The 27,380-nt window shown below is 41.7% G+C and overlaps 1 protein-coding gene across 2 annotated transcripts; it reads left to right on the top strand.

The window, feature by feature from the left end:
- Nucleotides 1–304: 304 nt before the first annotated feature.
- On the top strand, nucleotides 305–21,850 carry fcrg.S (FcRgamma subunit S homeolog). 2 transcript variants are annotated; one of them, XM_018231908.2, is made up of 6 exons: nucleotides 305–541; nucleotides 14,198–14,292; nucleotides 14,754–14,804; nucleotides 15,017–15,070; nucleotides 20,487–20,513; nucleotides 21,087–21,850. In XM_018231908.2, the coding sequence occupies exons 1-6, from the start codon at nucleotides 493–495 to the stop codon at nucleotides 21,147–21,149; spliced, it is 339 nt and encodes a 112-aa protein (XP_018087397.1). In that variant the 5' UTR covers nucleotides 305–492; the 3' UTR covers nucleotides 21,150–21,850.
- Nucleotides 21,851–27,380: the final 5,530 nt, after the last annotated feature.

Genomic DNA, 27,380 nt, shown 5'->3' with positions numbered 1-27,380 from the left:
CTGCACCCTCTAATGAGCAGCTCCTATATATATATATATACACACACACAGTTATTGTGTTCTAGATACAGGGCGGAACTACAGGCGAAGCAGACCCTGTGGCTGCCCCATGAGGCCCTAATTCATGTGCAATTTCAATAAATATTGGTAAAAGCTCTGTACAGAAATCGAATTAACTGTGGGTCCCAGGAATATCTAGTGACAAGTGGAAGCAGACTGTGAGTTCAGAGGAGGAAGTGTCTCCTGCAGACACAATGGGGTTTGTTGCAAAACTCCTTGAATAGGAAAAAGAAGTAAAGAAAGAAGTTGAGCTGTAGCTGAAGAAGCGAGTGGTGAGTGGGAGGGAGAGGCCCAGAGGCAGAAGCAGCTTCCGGTGCAGTTTTGGACATAACTCGTCTCTCCAAGTGTCAGGCAGCAACACAGGCTTGTAACCAGCAAAGAGTTCACTGACCCCGACACCCAGCCGACCCCCCAACTTCTCTACCATCAGCAATGTGGATTCCTACAGTCGTCGTGATCCTTCTCAGCGTCAGAGGAGCAGGTACGACCCCCATTTCAAATAATTCCGTTATGAGAAGAGAAATTCTGGGGCCCCCAATGAACATATTAAATTCCTATTGGTGAATAGATATTATATAGATCTGGGGTGTCCAATTATATAAAAGATATTAAACTCCCTAGACTTAACTAAACCTACATATTCATTATAAAAGAAAAGGTCATATTTATTAATTATACCTTTAATCAGCGTAATCCGCCGAACCCATAAAAATAAAGACAATCCAGATTAGATTGAGGGGCCCCTTGTATATATAATCCCATTCAGATATAATAAGTGAATACCGATGTCAATACATTGCAATACAGTTTGTCCATTAATTGATCACCAAAGGCAAGTAGTAAATATATATATATATATATATATATATATATATATATATATATATATATATATATACACTATTACTTATTTTAATCTTGGCATCTGACTTCTTTATAATGATATAGGGGTAATTATGTGCTTCGTTTTTTAAACTCTGTCCACCGGTGCTAATTACCATCCAAATAATATGTATAAACAAGTCTAATGTGCTGTAGTTGATGGAGCAATTAGGAAACCTCTGTTCCCATATACAATTAGTACAAACTCCAATATTCAAGTATTCAAATATATTAATTGTTTGCCAATAAAAAATGTTTTTTTATATATTACATGTACCTGGGATCCCTTTCAGTTTCAGTTTATAGTTCATCCGTAGGCAGAGGATCATTTTTGTATTTGGGGAGGTTAAATAATACAGAGCCAATTCCATGTATAATACCCCAGAACACACAGCAGATAAATACAGGGCCAATTCCATGTATAATACCCAGAACACACAGCAGATAAATACAGGACCAATTCCATGTATAATACCCCAGAACACACAGCAGATAAATACAGGGTCAATTCCATGTATAATACCCCAGAACACACAGCAGATAAATACAGGACCAATTCCATGTATAATACCCCAGAACACACAGCAGATAAATACAGGGCTAATTCCATGTATAATACCCCAGAACCCACAGCAGATAAATACAGTGCCAATTCCATGTATAATACCCCAGAACCCACAGCAGATAAATACAGTGTCAATTCCATGTATAATACCCCAGAACCCACAGCAGATAAATACAGTGCCAGTTCCATGTATAATACCCCAGAACACACAGCAGGATAAATACAGGGCCAATTCCATGTATAATACCCCAGAACACACAGCAGGATAAATACAGGACCAATTCCATGTATAATACCCCAGAACACACAGCAGATAAATACAGGGCTAATTCCATGTATAATACCCCAGAACCCACAGCAGATAAATACAGTGCCAATTCCATGTATAATACCCCAGAACCCACAGCAGATAAATACAGTGTCAATTCCATGTATAATACCCCAGAACCCACAGCAGATAAATACAGTGTCAATTCCATGTATAATACCCCAGAACCCACAGCAGATAAATACAGGGCCAATTCCATGTATAATACCCAGAACACACAGCAGATAAATACAGTGCCAATTCCATGTATAATACCCAGAACACACAGCAGATAAATACAGTGCCAGTTCCATGTATAATACCCCAGAACACACAGCAGGATAAATACAGGACCAATTCCATGTATAATACCCCAGAACACACAGCAGATAAATACAGGGCTAATTCCATGTATAATACCCCAGAACCCACAGCAGATAAATACAGTGCCAATTCCATGTATAATACCCCAGAACCCACAGCAGATAAATACAGTGTCAATTCCATGTATAATACCCCAGAACCCACAGCAGATAAATACAGTGTCAATTCCATGTATAATACCCCAGAACCCACAGCAGATAAATACAGGGCCAATTCCATGTATAATACCCAGAACACACAGCAGATAAATACAGTGCCAATTCCATGTATAATACCCAGAACACACAGCAGATAAATACAGTGCCAATTCCATGTATAATACCCCAGAACCCACAGCAGATAAATACAGGGCCAATTCCATGTATAATACCCAGAACAAACAACAGGATAAATACAGGGCCAATTCCATGTATAATACCCCAGAACACACAGCAGATAAATACAGGGCCAATTCCATGTATAATACCCCAGAACACACAGCAGATAAATACAGGGCCAATTCCATGTATAATACCCAGAACACACAGCAGATAAATACAGGACCAATTCCATGTATAATACCCCAGAACACACAGCAGATAAATACAGGGTCAATTCCATGTATAATACCCCAGAACACACAGCAGATAAATACAGTGCCAATTCCATGTATAATACCCCAGAACACACAGCAGGATAAATACAGGACCAATTCCATGTATAATACCCCAGAACACACAGCAGATAAATACAGGGCTAATTCCATGTATAATACCCCAGAACCCACAGCAGATAAATACAGTGCCAATTCCATGTATAATACCCCAGAACCCACAGCAGATAAATACAGTGTCAATTCCATGTATAATACCCCAGAACCCACAGCAGATAAATACAGTGTCAATTCCATGTATAATACCCCAGAACCCACAGCAGATAAATACAGTGCCAGTTCCATGTATAATACCCCAGAACCCACAGCAGATAAATACAGGGCCAATTCCATGTATAATACCCAGAACACACAGCAGATAAATACAGTGCCAATTCCATGTATAATACCCAGAACACACAGCAGATAAATACAGTGCCAATTCCATGTATAATACCCCAGAACCCACAGCAGATAAATACAGGGCCAATTCCATGTATAATACCCAGAACAAACAGCAGGATAAATACAGGGCCAATTCCATGTATAATACCCCAGAACACACAGCAGATAAATACAGGGCCAATTCCATGTATAATACCCCAGAACCCACAGCAGATAAATACAGTGCCAGTTCCATGTATAATACCCCAGAACACACAGCAGGATAAATACAGTGTCAATTCCATGTATAATACCCAGAACACACAGCAGATAAATACAGTGCCAGTTCCATGTATAATACCCCAGAACACACAGCAGATAAATACAGAGCCAATTCCATGTATAATACCCAGAACCCACAGCAGATAAATACAGGACCAATTCCATGTATAATACCCCAGAACACACAACAGGATAAATACAGGGCCAATTCCATGTATAATACCCCAGAACCCACAGCAGATAAATACAGGACCAATTCCATGTATAATACCCAGAACACACAGCAGGATAAATACAGGGCCAATTCCATGTATAATACCCAGAACCCACAGCAGATAAATACAGGGCCAATTCCATGTATAATACCCCAGAACCCACAGCAGATAAATACAGTGCCAGTTCCATGTATAATACCCCAGAACACACAGCAGGATAAATACAGGGCCAATTCCATGTATAATACCCCAGAACACACAGCAGGATAAATACAGGGCCAATTCCATGTATAATACCCCAGAACACACAGCAGATAAATACAGAGCCAATTCCATGTATAATACCCCAGAACACACAGCAGATAAATACAGTGCCAGTTCCATGTATAATACCCAGAACACACAGCAGATAAATACAGAGCCAATTCCATGTATAATACCCCAGAACCCACAGCAGATAAATACAGTGCCAGTTCCATGTATAATACCCCAGAACACACAGCAGGATAAATACAGTGTCAATTCCATGTATAATACCCAGAACACACAGCAGATAAATACAGAGCCAATTCCATGTATAATACCCAGAACCCACAGCAGATAAATACAGGACCAATTCGATGTATAATACCCCAGAACACACAGCAGGATAAATACAGGGCCAATTCCATGTATAATACCCCAAAACCCACAGCAGATAAATACAGGACCAATTCCATGTATAATACCCAGAACACACAGCAGGATAAATACAGGGCCAATTCCATGTATAATACCCAGAACCCACAGCAGATAAATACAGGGCCAATTCCATGTATAATACCCAGAACCCACAGCAGATAAATACAGGGCCAATTCCATGTATAATACCCCAGAACCCACAGCAGATAAATACAGTGCCAGTTCCATGTATAATACCCCAGAACACACAGCAGGATAAATACAGGACCAATTCCATGTATAATACCCCAGAACCCACAGCAGATAAATACAGGGCCAATTCCATGTATAATACCCAGAACACACAGCAGATAAATACAGTGCCAATTCCATGTATAATACCCCAGAACACACAGCAGGATAAATACAGGGCCAATTCCATGTATAATACCCCAGAACACACAGCAGGATAAATACAGGGCCAATTCCATGTATAATACCCCAGAACACACAGCAGATAAATACAGTGCCAATTCCATGTATAATACCCCAGAACACACAGCAGATAAATACAGGGCCAATTCCATGTATAAAACCCCAGAACACACAGCAGATAAATACAGTGCCAATTCCATGTATAATACCCCAGAACACACAGCAGATAAATACAGGGCCAATTCCATGTATAATACCCAGAACACACAGCAGATAAATACAGAGCCAATTCCATGTATAATACCCCAGAACACACAACAGGATAAATACAGTGCCAATTCCATGTATAATACCCCAGAACACACAGCAGATAAATACAGTGCCAATTCCATGTATAATACCCCAGAACACACAACAGGATAAATACAGGGCCAATTCCATGTATAATACCCCAGAACACATAGCAGATAAATACAGGACCAATTCCATGTATAATACCCCAGAACACACAGCAGATAAATACAGTGCCAATTCCATGTATAATACCCCAGAACACATAGCAGATAAATACAGGACCAATTCCATGTATAATACCCAGAACACACAGCAGGATAAATACAGGGCCAATTCCATGTATAATACCCCAGAACACACAGCAGGATAAATACAGGGCCAATTCCATGTATAATACCCCAGACCACAAAGTGGGATAAATACAGTGCCAATTCCATGTATAATACCCAGAACACACAGCAGGATAAATACAGGGCCAATTCCATGTATAATACCCCAGAACACACAACAGGATAAATACAGTGCCAATTCCATGTATAATACCCCAGAACACACAGCAGATAAATACAGTGCCAATTCCATGTATAATACCCCAGAACACACAACAGGATAAATACAGGGCCAATTCCATGTATAATACCCCAGAACACATAGCAGATAAATACAGGACCAATTCCATGTATAATACCCCAGAACACACAGCAGATAAATACAGTGCCAATTCCATGTATAATACCCCAGAACACATAGCAGATAAATACAGGACCAATTCCATGTATAATACCCAGAACACACAGCAGGATAAATACAGGGCCAATTCCATGTATAATACCCCAGAACACACAGCAGGATAAATACAGGGCCAATTCCATGTATAATACCCCAGACCACAAAGTGGGATAAATACAGTGCCAATTCCATGTATAATACCCAGAACACACAGCAGGATAAATACAGGGCCAATTCCATGTATAATACCCAGAACACACAGCAGATAAATACAGGGCCAATTCCATGTATAATACCCAGAACACACAGCAGATAAATACAGAGCCAATTCCATGTATAATACCCCAGAACACACAGCAGATAAATACAGTGCCAATTCCATGTATAATACCCCAGAACACACAGCAGATAAATACAGGGCCAATTCCATGTATAATACCCAGAACACACAGCAGATAAATACAGTGCCAGTTCCATGTATAATACCCCAGAACACACAGCAGATAAATACAGGACCAATTCCATGTATAATACCCAGAACCCACAGCAGATAAATACAGTGCCAGTTCCATGTATAATACCCCAGAACCCACAGCAGATAAATACAGTGCCAATTCCATGTATAATACCCAGAACACACACAGCAGATAAATACAGTGCCAATTCCATGTATAATACCCCAGAACACACAGCAGGATAAATACAGGACCAATTCCATGTATAATACCCCAGAACCCACAGCAGATAAATACAGGGCCAATTCCATGTATAATACCCAGAACACACAGCAGGATAAATACAGGGCCAATTCCATGTATAATACCCCAGAACACACAGCAGATAAATACAGGGCCAATTCCATGTATAATACCCAGAACACACAGCAGATAAATACAGAGCCAATTCCATGTATAATACCCCAGAACCCACAGCAGATAAATACAGTGCCAGTTCCATGTATAATACCCCAGAACACACAGCAGGATAAATACAGTGTCAATTCCATGTATAATACCCCAGAACACACAGCAGATAAATACAGTGCCAGTTCCATGTATAATACCCCAGAACACACAGCAGATAAATACAGAGCCAATTCCATGTATAATACCCAGAACCCACAGCAGATAAATACAGGACCAATTCCATGTATAATACCCCAGAACACACAGCAGGATAAATACAGGGCCAATTCCATGTATAATACCCCAGAACCCACAGCAGATAAATACAGGACCAATTCCATGTATAATACCCAGAACACACAGCAGGATAAATACAGGGCCAATTCCATGTATAATACCCAGAACCCACAGCAGATAAATACAGGGCCAATTCCATGTATAATACCCCAGAACCCACAGCAGATAAATACAGGACCAATTCCATGTATAATACCCCAGAACACACAGCAGATAAATACAGGGCCAATTCCATGTATAATACCCCAGAACCCACAGCAGATAAATACAGGACCAATTCCATGTATAATACCCAGAACACACAGCAGGATAAATACAGGGCCAATTCCATGTATAATACCCAGAACCCACAGCAGATAAATACAGGGCCAATTCCATGTATAATACCCCAGAACCCACAGCAGATAAATACAGGGCCAATTCCATGTATAATACCCCAGAACACACAGCAGATAAATACAGGGCCAGTTCCATGTATAATACCCCAGAACACACAGCAGGATAAATACAGGGCCAATTCCATGTATAATACCCCAGAACACACAGCAGGATAAATACAGGGCCAATTCCATGTATAATACCACAGAACACACAGCAGATAAATACAGGGCCAATTCCATGTATAATACCCAGAACACACAGCAGATAAATACAGAGCCAATTCCATGTATAATACCCCAGAACCCACAGCAGATAAATACAGTGCCAGTTCCATGTATAATACCCCAGAACACACAGCAGGATAAATACAGTGTCAATTCCATGTATAATACCCAGAACACACAGCAGATAAATACAGTGCCAGTTCCATGTATAATACCCCAGAACACACAGCAGATAAATACAGAGCCAATTCCATGTATAATACCCAGAACCCACAGCAGATAAATACAGGACCAATTCCATGTATAATACCCCAGAACACACAGCAGGATAAATACAGTGCCAATTCCATGTATAATACCCCAAAACCCACAGCAGATAAATACAGGACCAATTCCATGTATAATACCCAGAACACACAGCAGGATAAATACAGGGCCAATTCCATGTATAATACCCAGAACCCACAGCAGATAAATACAGGGCCAATTCCATGTATAATACCCCAGAACCCACAGCAGATAAATACAGTGCCAGTTCCATGTATAATACCCCAGAACACACAGCAGGATAAATACAGGACCAATTCCATGTATAATACCCCAGAACCCACAGCAGATAAATACAGGGCCAATTCCATGTATAATACCCAGAACACACAGCAGATAAATACAGTGCCAATTCCATGTATAATACCCCAGAACACACAGCAGGATAAATACAGGGCCAATTCTATGTATAATACCCCAGAACACACAGCAGGATAAATACAGGGCCAATTCCATGTATAATACCCCAGAACACACAGCAGATAAATACAGGGCCAATTCCATGTATAATACCCAGAACACACAGCAGATAAATACAGAGCCAATTCCATGTATAATACCCCAGAACACACAGCAGATAAATACAGGGCCAATTCCATGTATAATACCCCAGAACCCACAGCAGATAAATACAGTGCCAATTCCATGTATAATACCCCAGAACACACAGCAGATAAATACAGGGCCAATTCCATGTATAATACCCCAGAACACACAGCAGATAAATACAGGGCCAATTCCATGTATAATACCCAGAACACACAGCAGATAAATACAGTGCCAGTTCCATGTATAATACCCCAGAACACACAGCAGATAAATACAGAGCCAATTCCATGTATAATACCCCAGAACACACAGCAGATAAATACAGGGCCAATTCCATGTATATACCCCAGAACACACAGCAGATAAATACAGAGCCAATTCCATGTATAATACCCCAGAACACACAGCAGATAAATACAGTGCCAGTTCCATGTATAATACCCCAGAACACACAGCAGATAAATACAGAGCCAATTCCATGTATAATACCCAGAACCCACAGCAGATAAATACAGGACCAATTCCATGTATAATACCCCAGAACACACAGCAGGATAAATACAGTGCCAATTCCATGTATAATACCCCAGAACACACAGCAGATAAATACAGGGCCAATTCCATGTATAATACCCCAGAACACACAGCAGATAAATACAGTGCCAATTCCATGTATAATACCCCAGAACACACAGCAGATAAATACAGGGCCAATTCCATGTATAATACCCAGAACACACAGCAGATAAATACAGAGCCAATTCCATGTATAATACCCCAGAACACACAACAGGATAAATACAGTGCCAATTCCATGTATAATACCCCAGAACACATAGCAGATAAATACAGGACCAATTCCATGTATAATACCCAGAACACACAGCAGGATAAATACAGGGCCAATTCCATGTATAATACCCCAGAACACACAGCAGATAAATACAGTGCCAATTCCATGTATAATACCCCAGAACACACAGCAGATAAATACAGGGCCAATTCCATGTATAAAACCCCAGAACACACAGCAGATAAATACAGGACCAATTCCATGTATAATACCCAGAACACACAGCAGGATAAATACAGGGCCAATTCCATGTATAATACCCAGAACCCACAGCAGATAAATACAGGGCCAATTCCATGTATAATACCCCAGAACCCACAGCAGATAAATACAGGGCCAATTCCATGTATAATACCCCAGAACACACAGCAGATAAATACAGGGCCAGTTCCATGTATAATACCCCAGAACACACAGCAGGATAAATACAGGGCCAATTCCATGTATAATACCCCAGAACACACAGCAGGATAAATACAGGGCCAATTCCATGTATAATACCACAGAACACACAGCAGATAAATACAGGGCCAATTCCATGTATAATACCCAGAACACACAGCAGATAAATACAGAGCCAATTCCATGTATAATACCCCAGAACCCACAGCAGATAAATACAGTGCCAGTTCCATGTATAATACCCCAGAACACACAGCAGGATAAATACAGTGTCAATTCCATGTATAATACCCAGAACACACAGCAGATAAATACAGTGCCAGTTCCATGTATAATACCCCAGAACACACAGCAGATAAATACAGAGCCAATTCCATGTATAATACCCAGAACCCACAGCAGATAAATACAGGACCAATTCCATGTATAATACCCCAGAACACACAGCAGGATAAATACAGTGCCAATTCCATGTATAATACCCCAAAACCCACAGCAGATAAATACAGGACCAATTCCATGTATAATACCCAGAACACACAGCAGGATAAATACAGGGCCAATTCCATGTATAATACCCAGAACCCACAGCAGATAAATACAGGGCCAATTCCATGTATAATACCCCAGAACCCACAGCAGATAAATACAGTGCCAGTTCCATGTATAATACCCCAGAACACACAGCAGGATAAATACAGGACCAATTCCATGTATAATACCCCAGAACCCACAGCAGATAAATACAGGGCCAATTCCATGTATAATACCCAGAACACACAGCAGATAAATACAGTGCCAATTCCATGTATAATACCCCAGAACACACAGCAGGATAAATACAGGGCCAATTCTATGTATAATACCCCAGAACACACAGCAGGATAAATACAGGGCCAATTCCATGTATAATACCCCAGAACACACAGCAGATAAATACAGGGCCAATTCCATGTATAATACCCAGAACACACAGCAGATAAATACAGAGCCAATTCCATGTATAATACCCCAGAACACACAGCAGATAAATACAGGGCCAATTCCATGTATAATACCCCAGAACCCACAGCAGATAAATACAGTGCCAATTCCATGTATAATACCCCAGAACACACAGCAGATAAATACAGGGCCAATTCCATGTATAATACCCCAGAACACACAGCAGATAAATACAGGGCCAATTCCATGTATAATACCCAGAACACACAGCAGATAAATACAGTGCCAGTTCCATGTATAATACCCCAGAACACACAGCAGATAAATACAGAGCCAATTCCATGTATAATACCCCAGAACACACAGCAGATAAATACAGGGCCAATTCCATGTATAATACCCCAGAACACACAGCAGATAAATACAGAGCCAATTCCATGTATAATACCCCAGAACACACAGCAGATAAATACAGTGCCAGTTCCATGTATAATACCCCAGAACACACAGCAGATAAATACAGAGCCAATTCCATGTATAATACCCAGATCCCACAGCAGATAAATACAGGACCAATTCCATGTATAATACCCCAGAACACACAGCAGGATAAATACAGTGCCAATTCCATGTATAATACCCCAGAACACACAGCAGATAAATACAGGGCCAATTCCATGTATAATACCCCAGAACACACAGCAGATAAATACAGTGCCAATTCCATGTATAATACCCCAGAACACACAGCAGATAAATACAGGGCCAATTCCATGTATAATACCCAGAACACACAGCAGATAAATACAGAGCCAATTCCATGTATAATACCCCAGAACACACAACAGGATAAATACAGTGCCAATTCCATGTATAATACCCCAGAACACATAGCAGATAAATACAGGACCAATTCCATGTATAATACCCAGAACACACAGCAGGATAAATACAGGGCCAATTCCATGTATAATACCCCAGAACACACAGCAGATAAATACAGTGCCAATTCCATGTATAATACCCCAGAACACACAGCAGATAAATACAGGGCCAATTCCATGTATAAAACCCCAGAACACACAGCAGATAAATACAGGGCCAATTCCATGTATAATACCCCAGAACACACAGCAGATAAATACAGTGCCAATTCCATGTATAATACCCCAGAACACATAGCAGATAAATACAGGACCAATTCCATGTATAATACCCCAGAACACACAGCAGATAAATACAGTGCCAATTCCATGTATAATACCCAGAACACACAGCAGATAAATACAGAGCCAATTCCATGTATAATACCCCAGAACACACAACAGGATAAATACAGTGCCAATTCCATGTATAATACCCCAGAACACATAGCAGATAAATACAGGACCAATTCCATGTATAATACCCCAGAACACACAGCAGATAAATACAGTGCCAATTCCATGTATAATACCCAGAACACACAGCAGATAAATACAGAGCCAATTCCATGTATAATACCCCAGAACACACAACAGGATAATACAGTGGCCAATTCCATGTATAATACCCCAGAACACATAGCAGATAAATACAGGACCAATTCCATGTATAATACCCAGAACACACAGCAGGATAAATACAGGGCCAATTCCATGTATAATACCCCAGAACACACAGCAGATAAATACAGGACCAATTCCATGTATAATACCCCAGAACACACAGCAGATAAATACAGTGCCAATTCCATGTATAATACCCCAGAACACACAGCAGATAAATACAGGGCCAATTCCATGTATAAAACCCCAGAACACACAGCAGATAAATACAGGGCCAATTCCATGTATAATACCCCAGAACACACAGCAGATAAATACAGGGCCAATTCCATGTATAATACCCCAGAACACACAGCAGATAAATACAGGGCCAATTCCATGTATAATACCCCAGAACACACAGCAGATAAATACAGGGCCAATTCCATGTATAATACCCCAGAACACACAGCAGATAAATACAGTGCCAATTCCATGTATAATACCCCAGATTTAGGGATCTATTACCATCCATAAGTAGCAGCTAGAAATATTGTGTCCAGCATATTAAAGCCACACTTGGCTACTACATACAACATGGCTAAGACATAATATTTTGCCAGCTGAGACGACATGTCAGGGCGTTATAAGCCAGTGCTACATGTTGTGTGTTATTTGTATAACAATAAACAACGCTGTTGTTCCCCTTTTTTCGACAACTTTAATATCGTTATTTAGCAAGAGCTATTTTTTTCTGTTTGGGGGTACATTGAACACTTCCCCTTGTGCATCTCTATACACAGAATTTTATTTCTCGTTTATAAATTTATTTTTACACGATGGTGAAAATGTCAGGAAATATATTGCGCCATTATTTGTCGTTATAGAGAAAAACATTTGGGGCACAAGTTTGAAAATTTGGCAACATTTTGACAAATCCCTAAAATAACCAAAATACCCTTCGTGAGTTTGTTACATTTGTGACACTTTTTCCGATTTGGCGGAAACTGAAATTCATTTTTAAATTGGTGGAAGATGAACATTATGATACATTTAAATAAATATACTGAGCCCGTAGCCTGTGCAACTGAATTTGGGGATTTTTTAAATAATTTGGTGGAGAATTGCTCAATGTGCTCCATTGTGTTAATCGCTGCTTAGATTTTAGATGAATTTTGGTGTAAAGCTCTGCCGATGTAGATTTTATTTAATGGGAAGGACCTGTAATCCAGAATGCTTGGGACCTGAGGTTTTCTGGATTAGGGATCTTACAGTAATTTGGATCTTCATACCTTAAGTCTACTAGAAAATCATATAAACATGAAATAAAGCCAATAGGCTGGTTTTGCCTCCAATAAGGATTAATTATATATTAGTTGGGATCAAGTACAAGATACTGTTTTATTATTACACAGAAAAAGGAAATAATTTTTAAAAGTGTACATATTATTATTATTATTATTATTATGAATAACATGTACATGTATGGGACCTCTTATCCAGAATGCTTAGGACCTGGGGTTTTCCGGATAAGGGATCTTTCTATAATTTGGATCTTCATTCCATAAGTCTACTAGAAAATCATATAAACATGAAATAAACCCAATAGGCTGGTTTTGCTTCCAATAAGGATTAATTATATCTTAGTTGGGATCAAGTACAAACTACTGTTTTATTATTACACAGAAAAAGGAAATCATTTTTATAAATGTATATTAATTGGATAAAATGGAGTCTGTGGGAGACGGCCTTTCCGAATAATGGGTTTCTGGATACTGGATCCCATACCTGTGTGTGTATATATATATATATATATATATATATATCTCCTGTATCCATCTGTATGTGATTTGTACATTTCCTGTGAACAACCTTCTATTGTACAGCGCAGTGGAATATGTCGGTACCTTATACATGTGATGATAATAATGATATACATTATGGTCTCCTTTATTCTAAGAAGCTGCTCTAAAGGAACCTGAGATCTGCTACATCCTGGATGCAATACTCTTCCTCTATGGCATTGTGCTCACTGCTCTCTACTGCCACCTCAAGGTGAGGGCAACACATCCACTAGCTGAAATCTCACATTATTATATATTAGGTACCTATCTAGTGTTACCAATCCCTATTTCTGTAGGGAAATGAGAGAGAGCAGACAGTAACCCTTCCAACACTTTCCTCTTGTCTCTATATATTAGGTACCTATATAGTGTTACCAATCCCTATTTCTGTAGGGAAATGAGAGAGAGCAGACAGTAACCCTTCCAACACTTTCCTCTTGTCTCTATATATTAGGTACCTATCTAGTGCTACCAATCCCTATTTCTGTAGGGAAATGAGAGAGAGCAGACAGTAACCCTTCCAACACTTTCCTCTTGTCTCTGTCTCTATATCTTATTGTGGTATAAGGGGGTAGATTGTTGCTAATATGTATGCAATGCATGTAGGTTGTATTTTTTTATTGAGGTTATATCAGATTCTTGAGAATTTCTTCTGTACATTCTTTCCTAAAGATACAGACAAAAAAAGCCCAGAAGAGCAAACCAGCCGGGGCTATTTATGAGGTAGGTCATCTCTGCCTTTAAGTACTTCTGTTCTATCCTTTATATGTTTCCATTTCCTATAGTAAATGTGACCTCTATCGATTTGCCCTACCTGCCCATTCCCCTGTAAACTTTGATCTGAGTGTTCTAGTTCCACCCACTGCTTGAGTCACAGACTCCCTGCCCCTCCCCCTGTAAGTTGAATGTTCTAATATTGTTTTGTTTATGTGCAGCACCTAAACTACCCTGAAAAACAGATCTATGAGAAGATTGGTGAAGAGGCCCAGGTAAGGCTTTCAGTCTGAGTTACTGTTGCTGGATATTAGTATCATGTCATAGTTCCCCTAGCAACCAGGCAGCGGTGTGACTTTTAGAAGAGAGAATGAACAGAGGAGAATAATAGGCAATAAAATAGAAGAATATCATATCACACGTTCCATCTCATGAATACAATAACAGGGTTTGATGTTCACACGCTTCATATAAGCACACGCACTGCTATCTCTATATCTCACTATTTCCTGAGCAGCAGAACAACTACCAACACTTGTCCAGTTGAAACCACATGTCACTACTAGGAACAGGTTAATATGGTCACATGGTATTCCCTCCAACCAGAACTTCCTATTTATGTGTCCAGCCATAAAGCAGGACAGGACTGCTGCTTACAATGGGGATCAGATAGGATCTGTGCAGCCACTGGGACAGAATGTTCTGTTATACAGATAGCTAGAATCTCAGCTGCCATAAAAGCAGCGACAGGACTGCTGCTTACAATGGGGATCAGATAGGATCTGTGCAGGCCACTGGGACAGAATGTTCTGTTATAACAGATAGCTAGAATCCTCAGCTGCCATAGTAAGGCAGTGACAGGACTGCTGCTTACAATGGGGATCAGATAGGATCTGTGCAGTCACTGGGACAGAAATGTTCTGTTATACAGATAGCTAGAATCTCAAGCTGCCATAAAGCAGGACAGGACTGTGCTTACAATGGGGATCAGAATAGGATCTGGTGCAGCCACTTGGGGACATGGAATGTTCTGTATAACAGATAGCTAAATCGTCAGGCTGCCATACAAGCAGGACAGGGACTGGCCTGCTTACGAATGGGGATTCAGGATGAGGGAGTCTGGTGCAGCCACTCGGGACAGGAACTGTTCTGTTATACCAGATAGCTAAGGATCTCAGCTGCCATTAAAGCAGGACAGGACTGCTGGCTTACATGGGGATCAGGATAGGATCTGGTGCAAGCCACTCGGACAGAATGTTCTGTTAAATACAGATAGCTAGAAATCTCAGCTGCCATAAAGCACGGAACAGGACTGGCTGTCTTACAATGGGGATCAGATAGGATCTGTGCAGCCCACTGGACAGAATGTTCTGTTATACAAGATAAGCTAGAATCGGTGCAGCTGCCATAAAGGCAGGGGACAGGACTGCTGCTTACCAATGGGGATCAGATTAAGGATCATGTGCAGCCTCACTGGGACCACGAATGTTGTTCTGGTTATACAGATAGCTAAGGTAGGACTTCAGCTAGCTGAGTCAGCCAGCATGGAGCAGAAGATCAGATCATCTTACTGGGGACAGACGATGTCACTCTGTGGCGTACAGAATTCAGCAGCCATACTGCTTGCTACTGACATAGATAGGGGATAGACTCACGATCAGCTCAGCTGCATCAGCTGGAGGCCAGATAGCGGAAGCACCTGGGACAGGAATGTTCTGTTATCCTCACGCTTACCAGGAATCTCAGCTGCCAATACGCAACAGGACTCAGTACAATGGGGATCAGATAGGATCTCTGCTGCACTCACAGCCACAGAACTGGACTAGATAGCTGAATCTCACTGCCATACAAGGGCAGGACTGCTTGCTTAACAATGGGGATCAGATAAGGATCTGTGCAGCCACTGGGACTGTCTGTTATACAGATAACGTATGAATAGCTCAGCTATAGCACAAGAGCAGCAGGACTGCTGCTTACAGGGGGATCAGATAGGATCTGCTCAAGCAGCCACTGGGACAGATGTTTCTGTCTATGTACAAATAGGAGGATATCTCAGCTGCCATAAAGAGGACAGACTGCTGCTTACATGGGGTACAGATAAGATCTGTGCAGCCACTGGGGGACAGAGTTCTGTTATACAGATAGCTAGAATCTCAGCTGCCATAAAGCAGGACAGGACTGTTGCTTTACAATCGGGATCAATAGGACTGTGCAGCCACTGGGACAGAGATGTTCTGTTATACCGATAGCTATAGAATTCAGCTGCATATAAAGGCAGGACAGGACTGCTGCTTACAATGGGGATCAGATAACGATCTGTGCAGCCACTGGACAGAATGGTTATACAGGATAGCTAGAATCTCAGCTGGCCATAAAGCAGGACAGGACTTGCTTACAATGGGGATCCAGATAGGATGTGCAGCCACTGGGACAGAATGTTCTGTTATACAAGATAGCTAGAATCTCAGCTGCCATAAAGCAGGACAGACTGCTTGCTTACAATGGGGATCAGGATAGGATCTGTGCAGCCACTGGGACAGAATGTTCTGTTATACAGATAGCTAGAATCTCAGCTGCCATAAAGCAGGACAGGACTGCTGCTTACAATGGGGATCAGATAGGATCTGAGTGCTTTGCTGTACAAGTGAGTGCAGGTCCCGGGTACATTACAATATAAGTTAATTCCCATATAGTTGCTAAAGGACTTATCACTTTGGTACCAGGGGCAGAGGGTGGAGAGAGTTTAGGAAATCTCATGATTTCCCAGACCCGGGGGGTGGGTTGGCCGGTGATGTGTTTTTTTTCTGGGGAAACATTTCTTCTGCTTTTTACCAGCATGTGATGTTGTAAATAAACTGAAATCCCTGAGTGTTGCACAAAGCCATGTAGTAAATATAGAGGATAGAGTGTGATTAACTATAATAATAGCCAGAACCCCCCCCCATGGGTTGTTTTTTTGTGCGTTTCTCATTCTTTTGTTAATTTCCCCTTTATTCTTCTGTCCCTTCCCCACTAGCGCAGCACTATCTCCATTATTCACCTCTTCTTCTCACTCTTCTCCCCATTTCTTGCTGCACTTATCACTTTGCTCCTGTTGTGCTCAACTCCCACCTCTTCATTTTCCTCTGTTCCCTCAATTTCCAGCTTAATTGTTTTTAGTCAATATATACGGACCCCCCCCCAAACTAAAGCCAAACACTAAACAGGGGTCATAGAACCGCCAGGCACAGTTGACATGGGACCCTCTGAGAAGTCACTTTTGGAGATCGTGACCTCTCTGTTACTTTGACTGGAACGATGTGGAGAACTGAAGAGTAGGATTTAGTGAGACTTCTAGTGATGGTTGTGGGGCAATAAAGCATCATGGGATGGAAGGGTGGTGGGTGAAGTAGGAGAGGAGAAAAGAGTTCCTTGAATTCTAAATGGGATGTTGGTGGAGCTGAGTAATCCAGAAAGGATTATCATTGCATTAATCCAGAAATGAGCTGGTGGAGGAGAGGAGGAGTAGGTACCAATGAGGGGATGTTGGAGTAGAGTTGGGAAGGGGATAGTGGAGGAGAGGAGGAGTAGGTACCAATGAGGGGATGTTGGAGTAGATGTAGCAGATTCTAACTATCTGGATAGTGGAGGAGAGGAGGAGTAGGTACCAATGAGGGGATGTTGGAGTAGAGTTGGGAAGGGGATAGTGGAGGAGAGGAGGTGTAGGTACCAATGAGGGGATGTTGGAGTAGATTTGGGAACGGGATAGTGGAGGAGAGACGGTGTAGAAGGTGAGTTGGAAAGTGGGTGCTGGAGAGTACAATGTGTTGGGAAGGGGATAGTGGGGGAGTAGGGTGAAGAGGAGATTAAAAAGATGAGTTGGTGCTGGAGAAGTTGAACAATAAGGTACAGTCATTAGGAAAAGGAAGTGGAACATGAGAGCAAGGCAGGCATTTCTGAGGGAGATGTTTAGTCGTTGTGTGTAATTATCCACAATGAAATAGAAAGCAGGTGGTGGAGTAAAAAAAGGAGGAATAAGTTGTAGCAGAGGAGGAGTAAGGTCTTATAGGAACAGATGATAGAGGAAAGAGATACTAGGGATGAGTCAGGATAGTGGAGGAGAAGCAGTAGGATCTAATGAGTATCTCCTAATTCACCACCAGCAGGCTCTGTAATTAGATACTGTGTATAACAGATACCTGCCCCATCTCTCCCTACAGACCTACCCTTATATTTATCTATATTTCTGTTGTAATGGTTTATACTAAATGTGTTTTTACACACACACATATATATATATATATATATCCTAACACAAAGGTACAGCTTCTTGTATATACAGAGCCCCCCTCCCTCTCTATAAACACTTAGCATTTTATTATCTCCCTTGTCCTTTACACCCCCACCTCATACACACACTTTATACAGGAACCTGCAGTACAGTCTGCGTCTTGTCAAACCGAAAGAAGGAACAGGAGTTTTTTAGTGACCAGCGATCACTGACCACTTCCCCCTGTGGTGCCATCAAGTCTCTCTCCCCCTCCCTAGCAACACAGTCCAGCCCATATATATTTATATACTGTGTATAACACGAGCAGCCTGGGCCCTGACCCACAGTCACCTTTAAATAAAGGGATTTTATTTATTGTGCTGTTGGTTTGTGTATTCCATAGGGGGAGCCTCCATGATACCCCAATAATGAATCTGTACAGCTCTAAACTGGGCAGGGTGTTTGAGCCATAATGTTCTAAGACTTTGATTGGCTACAGAACAGGAGGTATGAGCCATAATGCTCTTAACCTTTATTGGCTACAAAACGGGGGATATGAACCATAATGTTCTAAGGCTTTGATTGGTTACAGAGCAGGGGGTATGAGCCATAATGTTCTAAGGCTTTGATTGGCTATAGAGCATGGGGTATGGGCCATTATATTCTAGGGCAGTGATCCCCAACCAGTAGCTCGTGAGTAACATGTTGCTCTTCAACCCCTTGGATGTTGCTCCCATTGGCTTCAAAGCAGAAGCTTATTTTTGAATTCCAGGCTTGGGGACAAGTTTTGGTTGTATAAAAACCATGTGCACTGCCAAACAGAGTCTCAATGTAGGTTGTCAGTCCACATAGGGGCTACCAAATGGCCAATCACAGCCCTTATTTGGCACCCCAAGAACATTTTTCATGCTTGTGTTGCTCCCCAACTCTTTTTTCTTCTGAATGTTGATCACGGGTTCAAAAGGTTGGGGATCCCTGTTCTAGGGCTACAGAACAGGAGGTATGAGCCATAATGTTCTAAGGCTTTGATTGGCTACAGAGCAGGTGGTATGGGCCATAATGTTCTAAGGCTTTGATTGGCTACAGAACAGGAGGTATGAGCCATATTGTTCTAAGACTTTGATTGGCTACAGAGCAGGGGGTATGAGCCATTATGTTCTAAGGCTTTGATTGGCTACAGAACAGGAGCTATGAGCCATAATGTTCTAAGGCTTTGATTGGCTACAGAGCAGGAGGTATGAGCCATAATGTTCTAAGGCTTTGATTGGCTACAGATTGGTCCAGCCTTGTCAAGGTTCTGAATGCTCTGATTGGCCTGGTTGCTCCAGCCTTGTGAATGTCTATAGAGTATATAGGAAATATGCCCAAGTGACAGTGTGAGTATAAAATTCAAGTAATAAACCAGTCATTAACATTTCTTTTATTCCCCCCATTTTTTTTAGAAAAAAGGAGAGGAGGGCGAGTACACGGTGAGTATGGCCTTTATTGATGAATGTTATTTAAAGGGATTGTTCACCTTCAAATTAACTGTTAGTATGATGTAGAGAGGGATATTCTGAGACAATTTGCAGTTGGTTTTCATTCTTTATTATTTGTGGTTTCTGACTTATTTAGCTTTTTATTCAGCAGCTCTCCAGTTTGCAGTTTCAGCCATCTGTTGCTAGGGTCTAATTTCCCCTAGCAACCATGCACTGAATTGAACAAGAAACTGGAATATCAATAGGAGAGGCCTGAATAGAAAGAGGAGGAAAATAAAAGCAGCAATAAAACTACATTAGTAGCCTTACAGAGTATTTGTTTTTTTAGATGGGTTCAGCGACCCCCATTTAAAAGCTGAAGGAGTCAGAAGAAAAGGGCAAATCATTTTAAAAACTCTAAAAAAATAAAATAATGAAGACCAATTGTAAAGCTGCTTAGAATTGGCCATTCTATACCATGTAAAGAGTTAACTTAAAGGTGAAGCACCCCATTTAACCCCATCCTGGGCTTTCTGTCCCTGACCAGTGGATATATAAATCTGCATCTCTGTGTCCCCCCCACAGGGTCTGGAGTCTGTGGATAAAGGGACGTACGAAACCATAAAGGGTGAAAGCAAGAAGAACTAATGCGCTGGCTTTGGGTGCCCCGCCCACTGTATTCAGCCAATCAGTCAATATTTGCACTTTGCCCCATTACCCCCGGCACATAATGTTTCTCCTGGGCCGTGAGTTACTTACCCTGCCTCCAACTGACCGACCCTGTGGGTACACAAAGCATTCTGGGAAATATCTCAAACACACACCCCCCCAGCTCACCAGCCACTTAAATAAAGCTATAGGAACTTATATGTAAAACCTGTAATGACATCACAGCATGATGTCACACCCCCAACTGATGTCACTGAAATGACAAAATACAATTTCCCCAATTTAATTTAGTTGAAGCCCTCGCACCCCGATACCCCAGCCAAGTGCAGGGGGGTCTATATCTCCACGTACATCACATATCCGACATGTGCCCCCCCTTACTTTAATGCTGGGAGTGGGGCGAGGGGGTGGGATACATTCTCACAGGGGCCCATCTTAAGGACTTTTTGCTTTGCTTTTTTGTTAAAATTAGAAATTGTCAGGAAATTGATTTTTTTTTAAAGATTAAGTATTTAATAACTTGCTGATCAGCCAACTGGCCTGCCATTAAGCCCCCCAAAACTGCTTATATATAACACCCCGTGTCCCTGTAATAAGAACCCTCTTCCTTCTCTGCAGAGCTTCACCCCACACCCATATTGTACCAAATAACTGTGTCATTAAACTGTCCCGAGTCTCAACTGCCTCCAGCCTGTTCTTCATTATCTGTCAATTAAAGGGGAACATCTCCCCTGAACTGTTCTTAGCGTATCAAAATTCTAAGCAATTTCACTGCATTCATTCATTCCTTGTTTTCACTGGGTTTATAGTTCTGTGTAACTGTCATTGTGTCTGTCCCTTTCTCTTCTCTGCACTGCTGCTTCTGACTCCTGATACAACTTCCCAATATCCATTCATTCCTTGTTTTCACTGGGTTTATAGTTTTGTGTAACTGTCATTGTGTCTGTCCCTTTCTCTTCTCTGCACTGCTGCTTCTGACTCCTGATACAACTTCCCAATATCCATTCATTCCTTGTTTTCACTGGGTTTATAGTTTTGTGTAACTGTCATTGCAGTTGTCTGTCTTGCCCTTTCTGTTCTCTGCACTGTTGGTTCTGACTCCTGAAACTGGGTTTATTGTTTTGTGTAACTGTCATTGCAGTTGTCTGTCTTGCCCTTTCTGTTCTCTGCACTGTTGGTTCTGACTCCTGAAACTGTGTTTATAATTTTGTGTAACTGTCATTGCAGTTGTCTGTCTTGCCCTTTCTGTTCTCTGCACTGTTGGTTCTGACTCCTGAAACTGGGTTTATAGTTTTGTGTAACTGTCATTGCAGTTGTCTGTCTTGCCCTGTCTGTTCTCTGCACTGTTGGTTCTGACTCCTGAAACTGGGTTTATAATTTTGTGTAACTGTCATTGCAGTTGTCTGTCTTGCCCTATCTGTTCTCTGCACTGTTGGTTCTGACTCGTGAAACTTGGTTTATAGTTTTGTGTAACGGTCATTGCAGTTGTCTGTCTTGCCCTGTCTGTTCTCTGCAGTGTTGGTTCTGACTCGTGAAACTTGGTTTATAGTTTTGTGTAACGGTCATTGCAGTTGTCTGCCTTGCCCTTTCTGTTCTCTGCAGTGTTGGTTCTGACTCGTGAAACTTGGTTTATAGTTTTGTGTAACGGTCATTGCAGTTGTCTGTCTTGCCCTGTCTGTTCTCTGCACTGTTGGTTCTGACTCCTGAAACTGGGTTTATCGTTTTGTGTAACTGTCATTGCAGTTGTCTGTCTTGCCCTTTCTGTTCCCTGCACTGTTGGTTCTGACTCGTGAAACTGGGTTGATAGTTTTGTGTAACGGTCATTGCAGTTGTCTGTCTTGCCCTATCTGTTCTCTGCACTGTTGGTTCTGACTCCTGAAACTGGGTTTATAATTTTGTGTAACTGTCATTGCAGTTCTCTGTCTTGCCCTATCTGTTCTCTGCACTGTTGGTTCTGACTCCTGAAACTGTGTTTATAATTTTGTGTAACTGTCATTGCAGTTGTCTGTCTTGCCCTTTCTGTTCTCTGCACTGTTGGTTCTGACTCCTGAAACTGGGTTTATAATTTTGTGTAACTGTCATTGCAGTTCTCTGTCTTGCCCTATCTGTTCTCTGCACTGTTGGTTCTGACTCGTGAAACTGGGTTTATTGTTTTGTGTAACTGGCATTGCAGTTGTCTGTCTTGCCCTTTCTGTTCTCTGCACTGTTGGTTCTGACTCCTGAAACTGGGTTTATAGTTTTGTGTAACTGTCATTGCAGTTGTCTGTCTTGCCCTTTCTGTTCTCTGCACTGTTGGTTCTGACTCCTGAAACTGGGTTTATCGTTTTGTGTAACTGTCATTGCAGTTGTCTGTCTTGCCCTTTCTGTTCTCTGCACTGTTGGTTCTGACTCCTGAAACTGTGTTTATAGTTTTGTGTAACTGTCATTGCAGTTGTCTGTCTTGCCCTTTCTGTTCTCTGCACTGTTGGTTCTGACTCCTGAAACTGGGTTTATAGTTTTGTGTAACTGTCATTGCAGTTGTCTGTCTTCCCCTATCTGTTCTCTGCACTGTTGGTTCTGACTCCTGAACCTGGGTTTATAGTTTTGTGTAACTGTCATTGCAGTTGTCTGTCTTGCCCTTTCTGTTCTCTGCACTGTTGGTTCTGACTCCTGAAACTGGGTTTATAGTTTTGTGTAACTGTCATTGCAGTTGTCTGTCTTGCCCTATCTGTTCTCTGCACTGTTGGTTCTGACTCCTGAACCTGGGTTTATAGTTTTGTGCAACTGTCATTGCAGTTGTCTGTCTTGCCCTTTCTGTTCTCTGCACTGTTGGTTCTGACTCCTGAAACTGGGTTTATTGTTTTGTGTAACTGTCATTGCAGTTGTCTGTCTTGCCCTTTCTGTTCTCTGCACTGTTGGTTCTGACTCCTGAAACTGGGTTTATAGTTTTGTGTAACGGTCATTGCAGTTGTCTGTCTTGCCCTTTCTGTTCTCTGCACTGTTGGTTCTGACTCCTGAAACTGGGTTTATTGTTTTGTGTAACTGTCATTGCAGTTCTCTGTCTTGCCCTTTCTGTTCTCTGCACTGTTGGTTCTGACTCCTGAAACTGGGTTTATAGTTTTGTGTAACGGTCATTGCAGTTGTCTGTCTTGCCCTGTCTGTTCTCTGCACTGTTGGTTCTGACTCCTGAAACTGGGTTTATAGTTTTGTGTAACGGTCATTGCAGTTGTCTGTCTTGCCCTTTCTGTTCTCTGCACTGTTGGTTCTGACTCCTGAAGCAATGCAATGGCAGCCAGCTAATTGAAGCGTGCTATGCTGACTTCTGCTACATTGTTTAAAGAGACATGACGAAAGAATAGAGATGATAATAATGATCATTTCTACCCTCCCCCTCCCATCCCCCCATCCGAGTGTTTAATAGAGATACTGATCTCTGTATAAACAGCTTCTGCTTTGCCTCAAGTGTACAGATATCAAGGAATTAAAGGCACATTATTATGATTATCATGATTGCTCTGAGAATGCAAAGGAGGTGGGATCAAATATAAAAATGAACCTTTAGAGGCTCTCTGGTTGCTATGGTCACAGACGTTAGCAACTTGAAAGCTTTTATAATTAATAAATTAAAAGGCATTATCTTTTGCACGCAGGCCCCGTCATATTTATAGCTTTTCCTGACATCCGACTTCTTTATAACATTTATATAATGCTTATCTTGCCCTTTAAACTGCTGATGTTGTTCTTTTGCAAATGGGGGTTCCGCCCAATGTGTTGTACTTGGGGAAATGTTTTAGGGAACTGTGGGACTCGGACTCTGGCATCAGAGGGGCCACTGGAAAGCAAACATATAAGATGAAATTTAAAATGATACAAACTAGTTCAAGCAGGTTGGGGGCCCCTTCTGTAAGTGTGGCCCCTTCTGTAAGTGTGGCCCCTCTCAGCCCAGCAGGGCCCATCCTCCCCCAGTGGAGCTGACCATTGTACCACAGACACTTCCTGTTCTACTTCCTGCCCAGAGCTCTAACACTAAGTGGGTCAGGGCCAAGCTGGGGAATGAAAGTTACGCAGAAACGCTCAGCTTGTCCTTTACGCCCCCCTCCTGACGCATTTTCCACAAATAAATCTCACAAGGTGATACTTGCCTCTACTTGCAACATTATTATTAACATACAGTATTAAATGTATGTTTATAAATGCAATGAGTCTGACTGGTAAAATGGGAGAGCTGGAGGGAAAATATGATGTGATTGGCCGAAACATGTCTGAATGAGTCACATGACTGGGCAGTAAATATCAGTGGCTATACTTTGTTTCGGAGGGACAGAGGCAATAGAAAAGGAGGAGGGGTATGTCTGTATGTTAGGCAGGATTTAAAGCTCATATAAAGGAGGAGGTTATGTTAGAAAATGAGGGGGGAGAAGTCGTATGGGTGGAGTTCTTCACCAATTGTAAAGAATCCAGCAAATTAATTGTAGGAGTCACTATAGACCCCCTAATGTAAGTGACAAGGATAAGCTCCTGATGCAAATAGAAAAGGCTGCTAGTTTGGGTAAAGTAATGATAATGGGGGATTTTAATTAGCCAGATATTGACTGGAGCAACAGTACTGCCAGATCAGTTAATGGGAACAAGTTTATAAACTGGTACATGACAATTTCATGGCACAGGTTGTTGAGGAGCCAACCAGAAAAAATGCTATTCTGGATCTAGTGATCTCTAATGAGCCAGAACTTATAGCAAATGTGCAAGTCATTGAACCCCTGGGTAATAGTGACCATAATGTTATATTATTTAATGTCTGGTGCAAAACACAAATATATACTGGGGCAACAAAAACCAGGAATTTTGGAAAAGCTCATTTTAGTGCCTTGAGGGCTGCCCTACAGAGCATTGATTGGGGCATTAGGGTTTCAGCTAAAAACACAGAACAGAAATGGTTGTCCTTTAAAATGATATTAAATCATTACTGTTCTCAATTTATTCCCTTAAGGAGTAAACGTAGAAGCTCTAAGAATCATCCTGTGTGGCTTAATACAGAAGTAAAGGAGTTAATGGGAAAGAAGAGAAAGGCATTTAATAACTACAAATCTGTAGGGACAGAAGCTGCATTTAATGAATATAAACTCTGTAATAAATGTTGTAAATCAGCAATCCGGAAGGCAAAGATTGCTTTAAGCAAGTGAAGGAATACAGAGATATGGGAGATAGCTCATAGTACAGGCTGATACATTAGATAGGTACAAGGAAGGGTCAGATGCTTTATTCACCAGTAGCTCCTCCCAGCAGACAGGAGGGAGCCAATGAGATTAGAGGAGGGAAAGGGGTGTTACAGGGAGAGCTGGGAAGTGAATCAGGGGTACAGGCTGATACATTAGATAGGTACAAGGAAGGGTCGGATGCTTTATTCACCAGTAGCTCCTCCCAGCAGACAGGAGGGAGCCAATGAGATTAGAGGAGGGAAAGGGGTGTTACAGGGAGAGCTGGGAAGTGAATCAGGGGTACAGGCTGATACATTAGATAGGTACAAGGAAGGGTCAGATGCTTTATTCACCAGTAGCTCCTCCCAGCAGACAGGAGGGAGCCAATGAGATTAGAGGAGGGAAAGGGGTGTTACAGGGAGAGCTGGGAAGTGAATCAGGGGTACAGGCTGATACATTAGATAGGTACAAGGAAGGGTTGGATGCTTTATTCACCAGTAGCTCCTCCCAGCAGACAGGAGGGAGCCAATGAGATTAGAGGAGGGAAAGGGGTGTTACAGGGAGAGCTGGGAAGTGAATCAGGGGTACAGGCTGATACATTAGATAGGTACAAGGAAGGGTCGGATGCTTTATTCACCAGTAGCTCCTCCCAGCAGACAGGAGGGAGCCAATGAGATTAGAGGAGGGAAAGGGGTGTTACAGGGAGAGCTGGGAAGTGAATCAGGGGTACAGGCTGATACATTAGATAGGTATAAGAAGGGGTTGGATGGTGTTTAGCAAGTGAGGGAATACAGGGATATGGGAGATAGCTCATAGTACAAGTTGATCCAGGGACTGGTCCCATTGCATCTTGGAGTCAGGAAGGAATTGGAGTTGGGTCAGGAGGATTTTTCGCCTTCCTCTGGATCAACTGACAGTTAGGTTATATATAGACTTAAGGTTGAACATGATGGACGTGTGTCTTTTTTCCACCTGATTTACTGTGTTACAAAGGAGCTAGGACTGAGCTGGGGCCCTCTATTGTATGATCTCA

Source organism: Xenopus laevis, chromosome 8S (assembly GCF_017654675.1).
Source record: "Xenopus laevis strain J_2021 chromosome 8S, Xenopus_laevis_v10.1, whole genome shotgun sequence".
Taxonomy (NCBI): domain Eukaryota; kingdom Metazoa; phylum Chordata; class Amphibia; order Anura; family Pipidae; genus Xenopus; species Xenopus laevis.
Note: the sequence above shows the minus strand (reverse complement) of the source record. Positions and strands in the feature narration are given on the sequence as shown.

What these genes read in the sequence shown, in the direction of transcription:
- fcrg.S (XM_018231908.2), top strand. Translation starts at nt 493, where the DNA reads ATGTGGATTCCTACAGTCGTCGTGATCCTTCTCAGCGTCAGAGGAGCA. An exon ending in TCTCAGCGTCAGAGGAGCAG is followed by an intron (nt 542 to 14,197) that starts GTACGACCCCCA and finishes CTTTATTCTAAG; the next exon opens with AAGCTGCTCTAAAGGAACCT. An exon ending in GAGAGGAGGGCGAGTACACG is followed by an intron (nt 20,514 to 21,086) that starts GTGAGTATGGCC and finishes TCCCCCCCACAG; the next exon opens with GGTCTGGAGTCTGTGGATAA.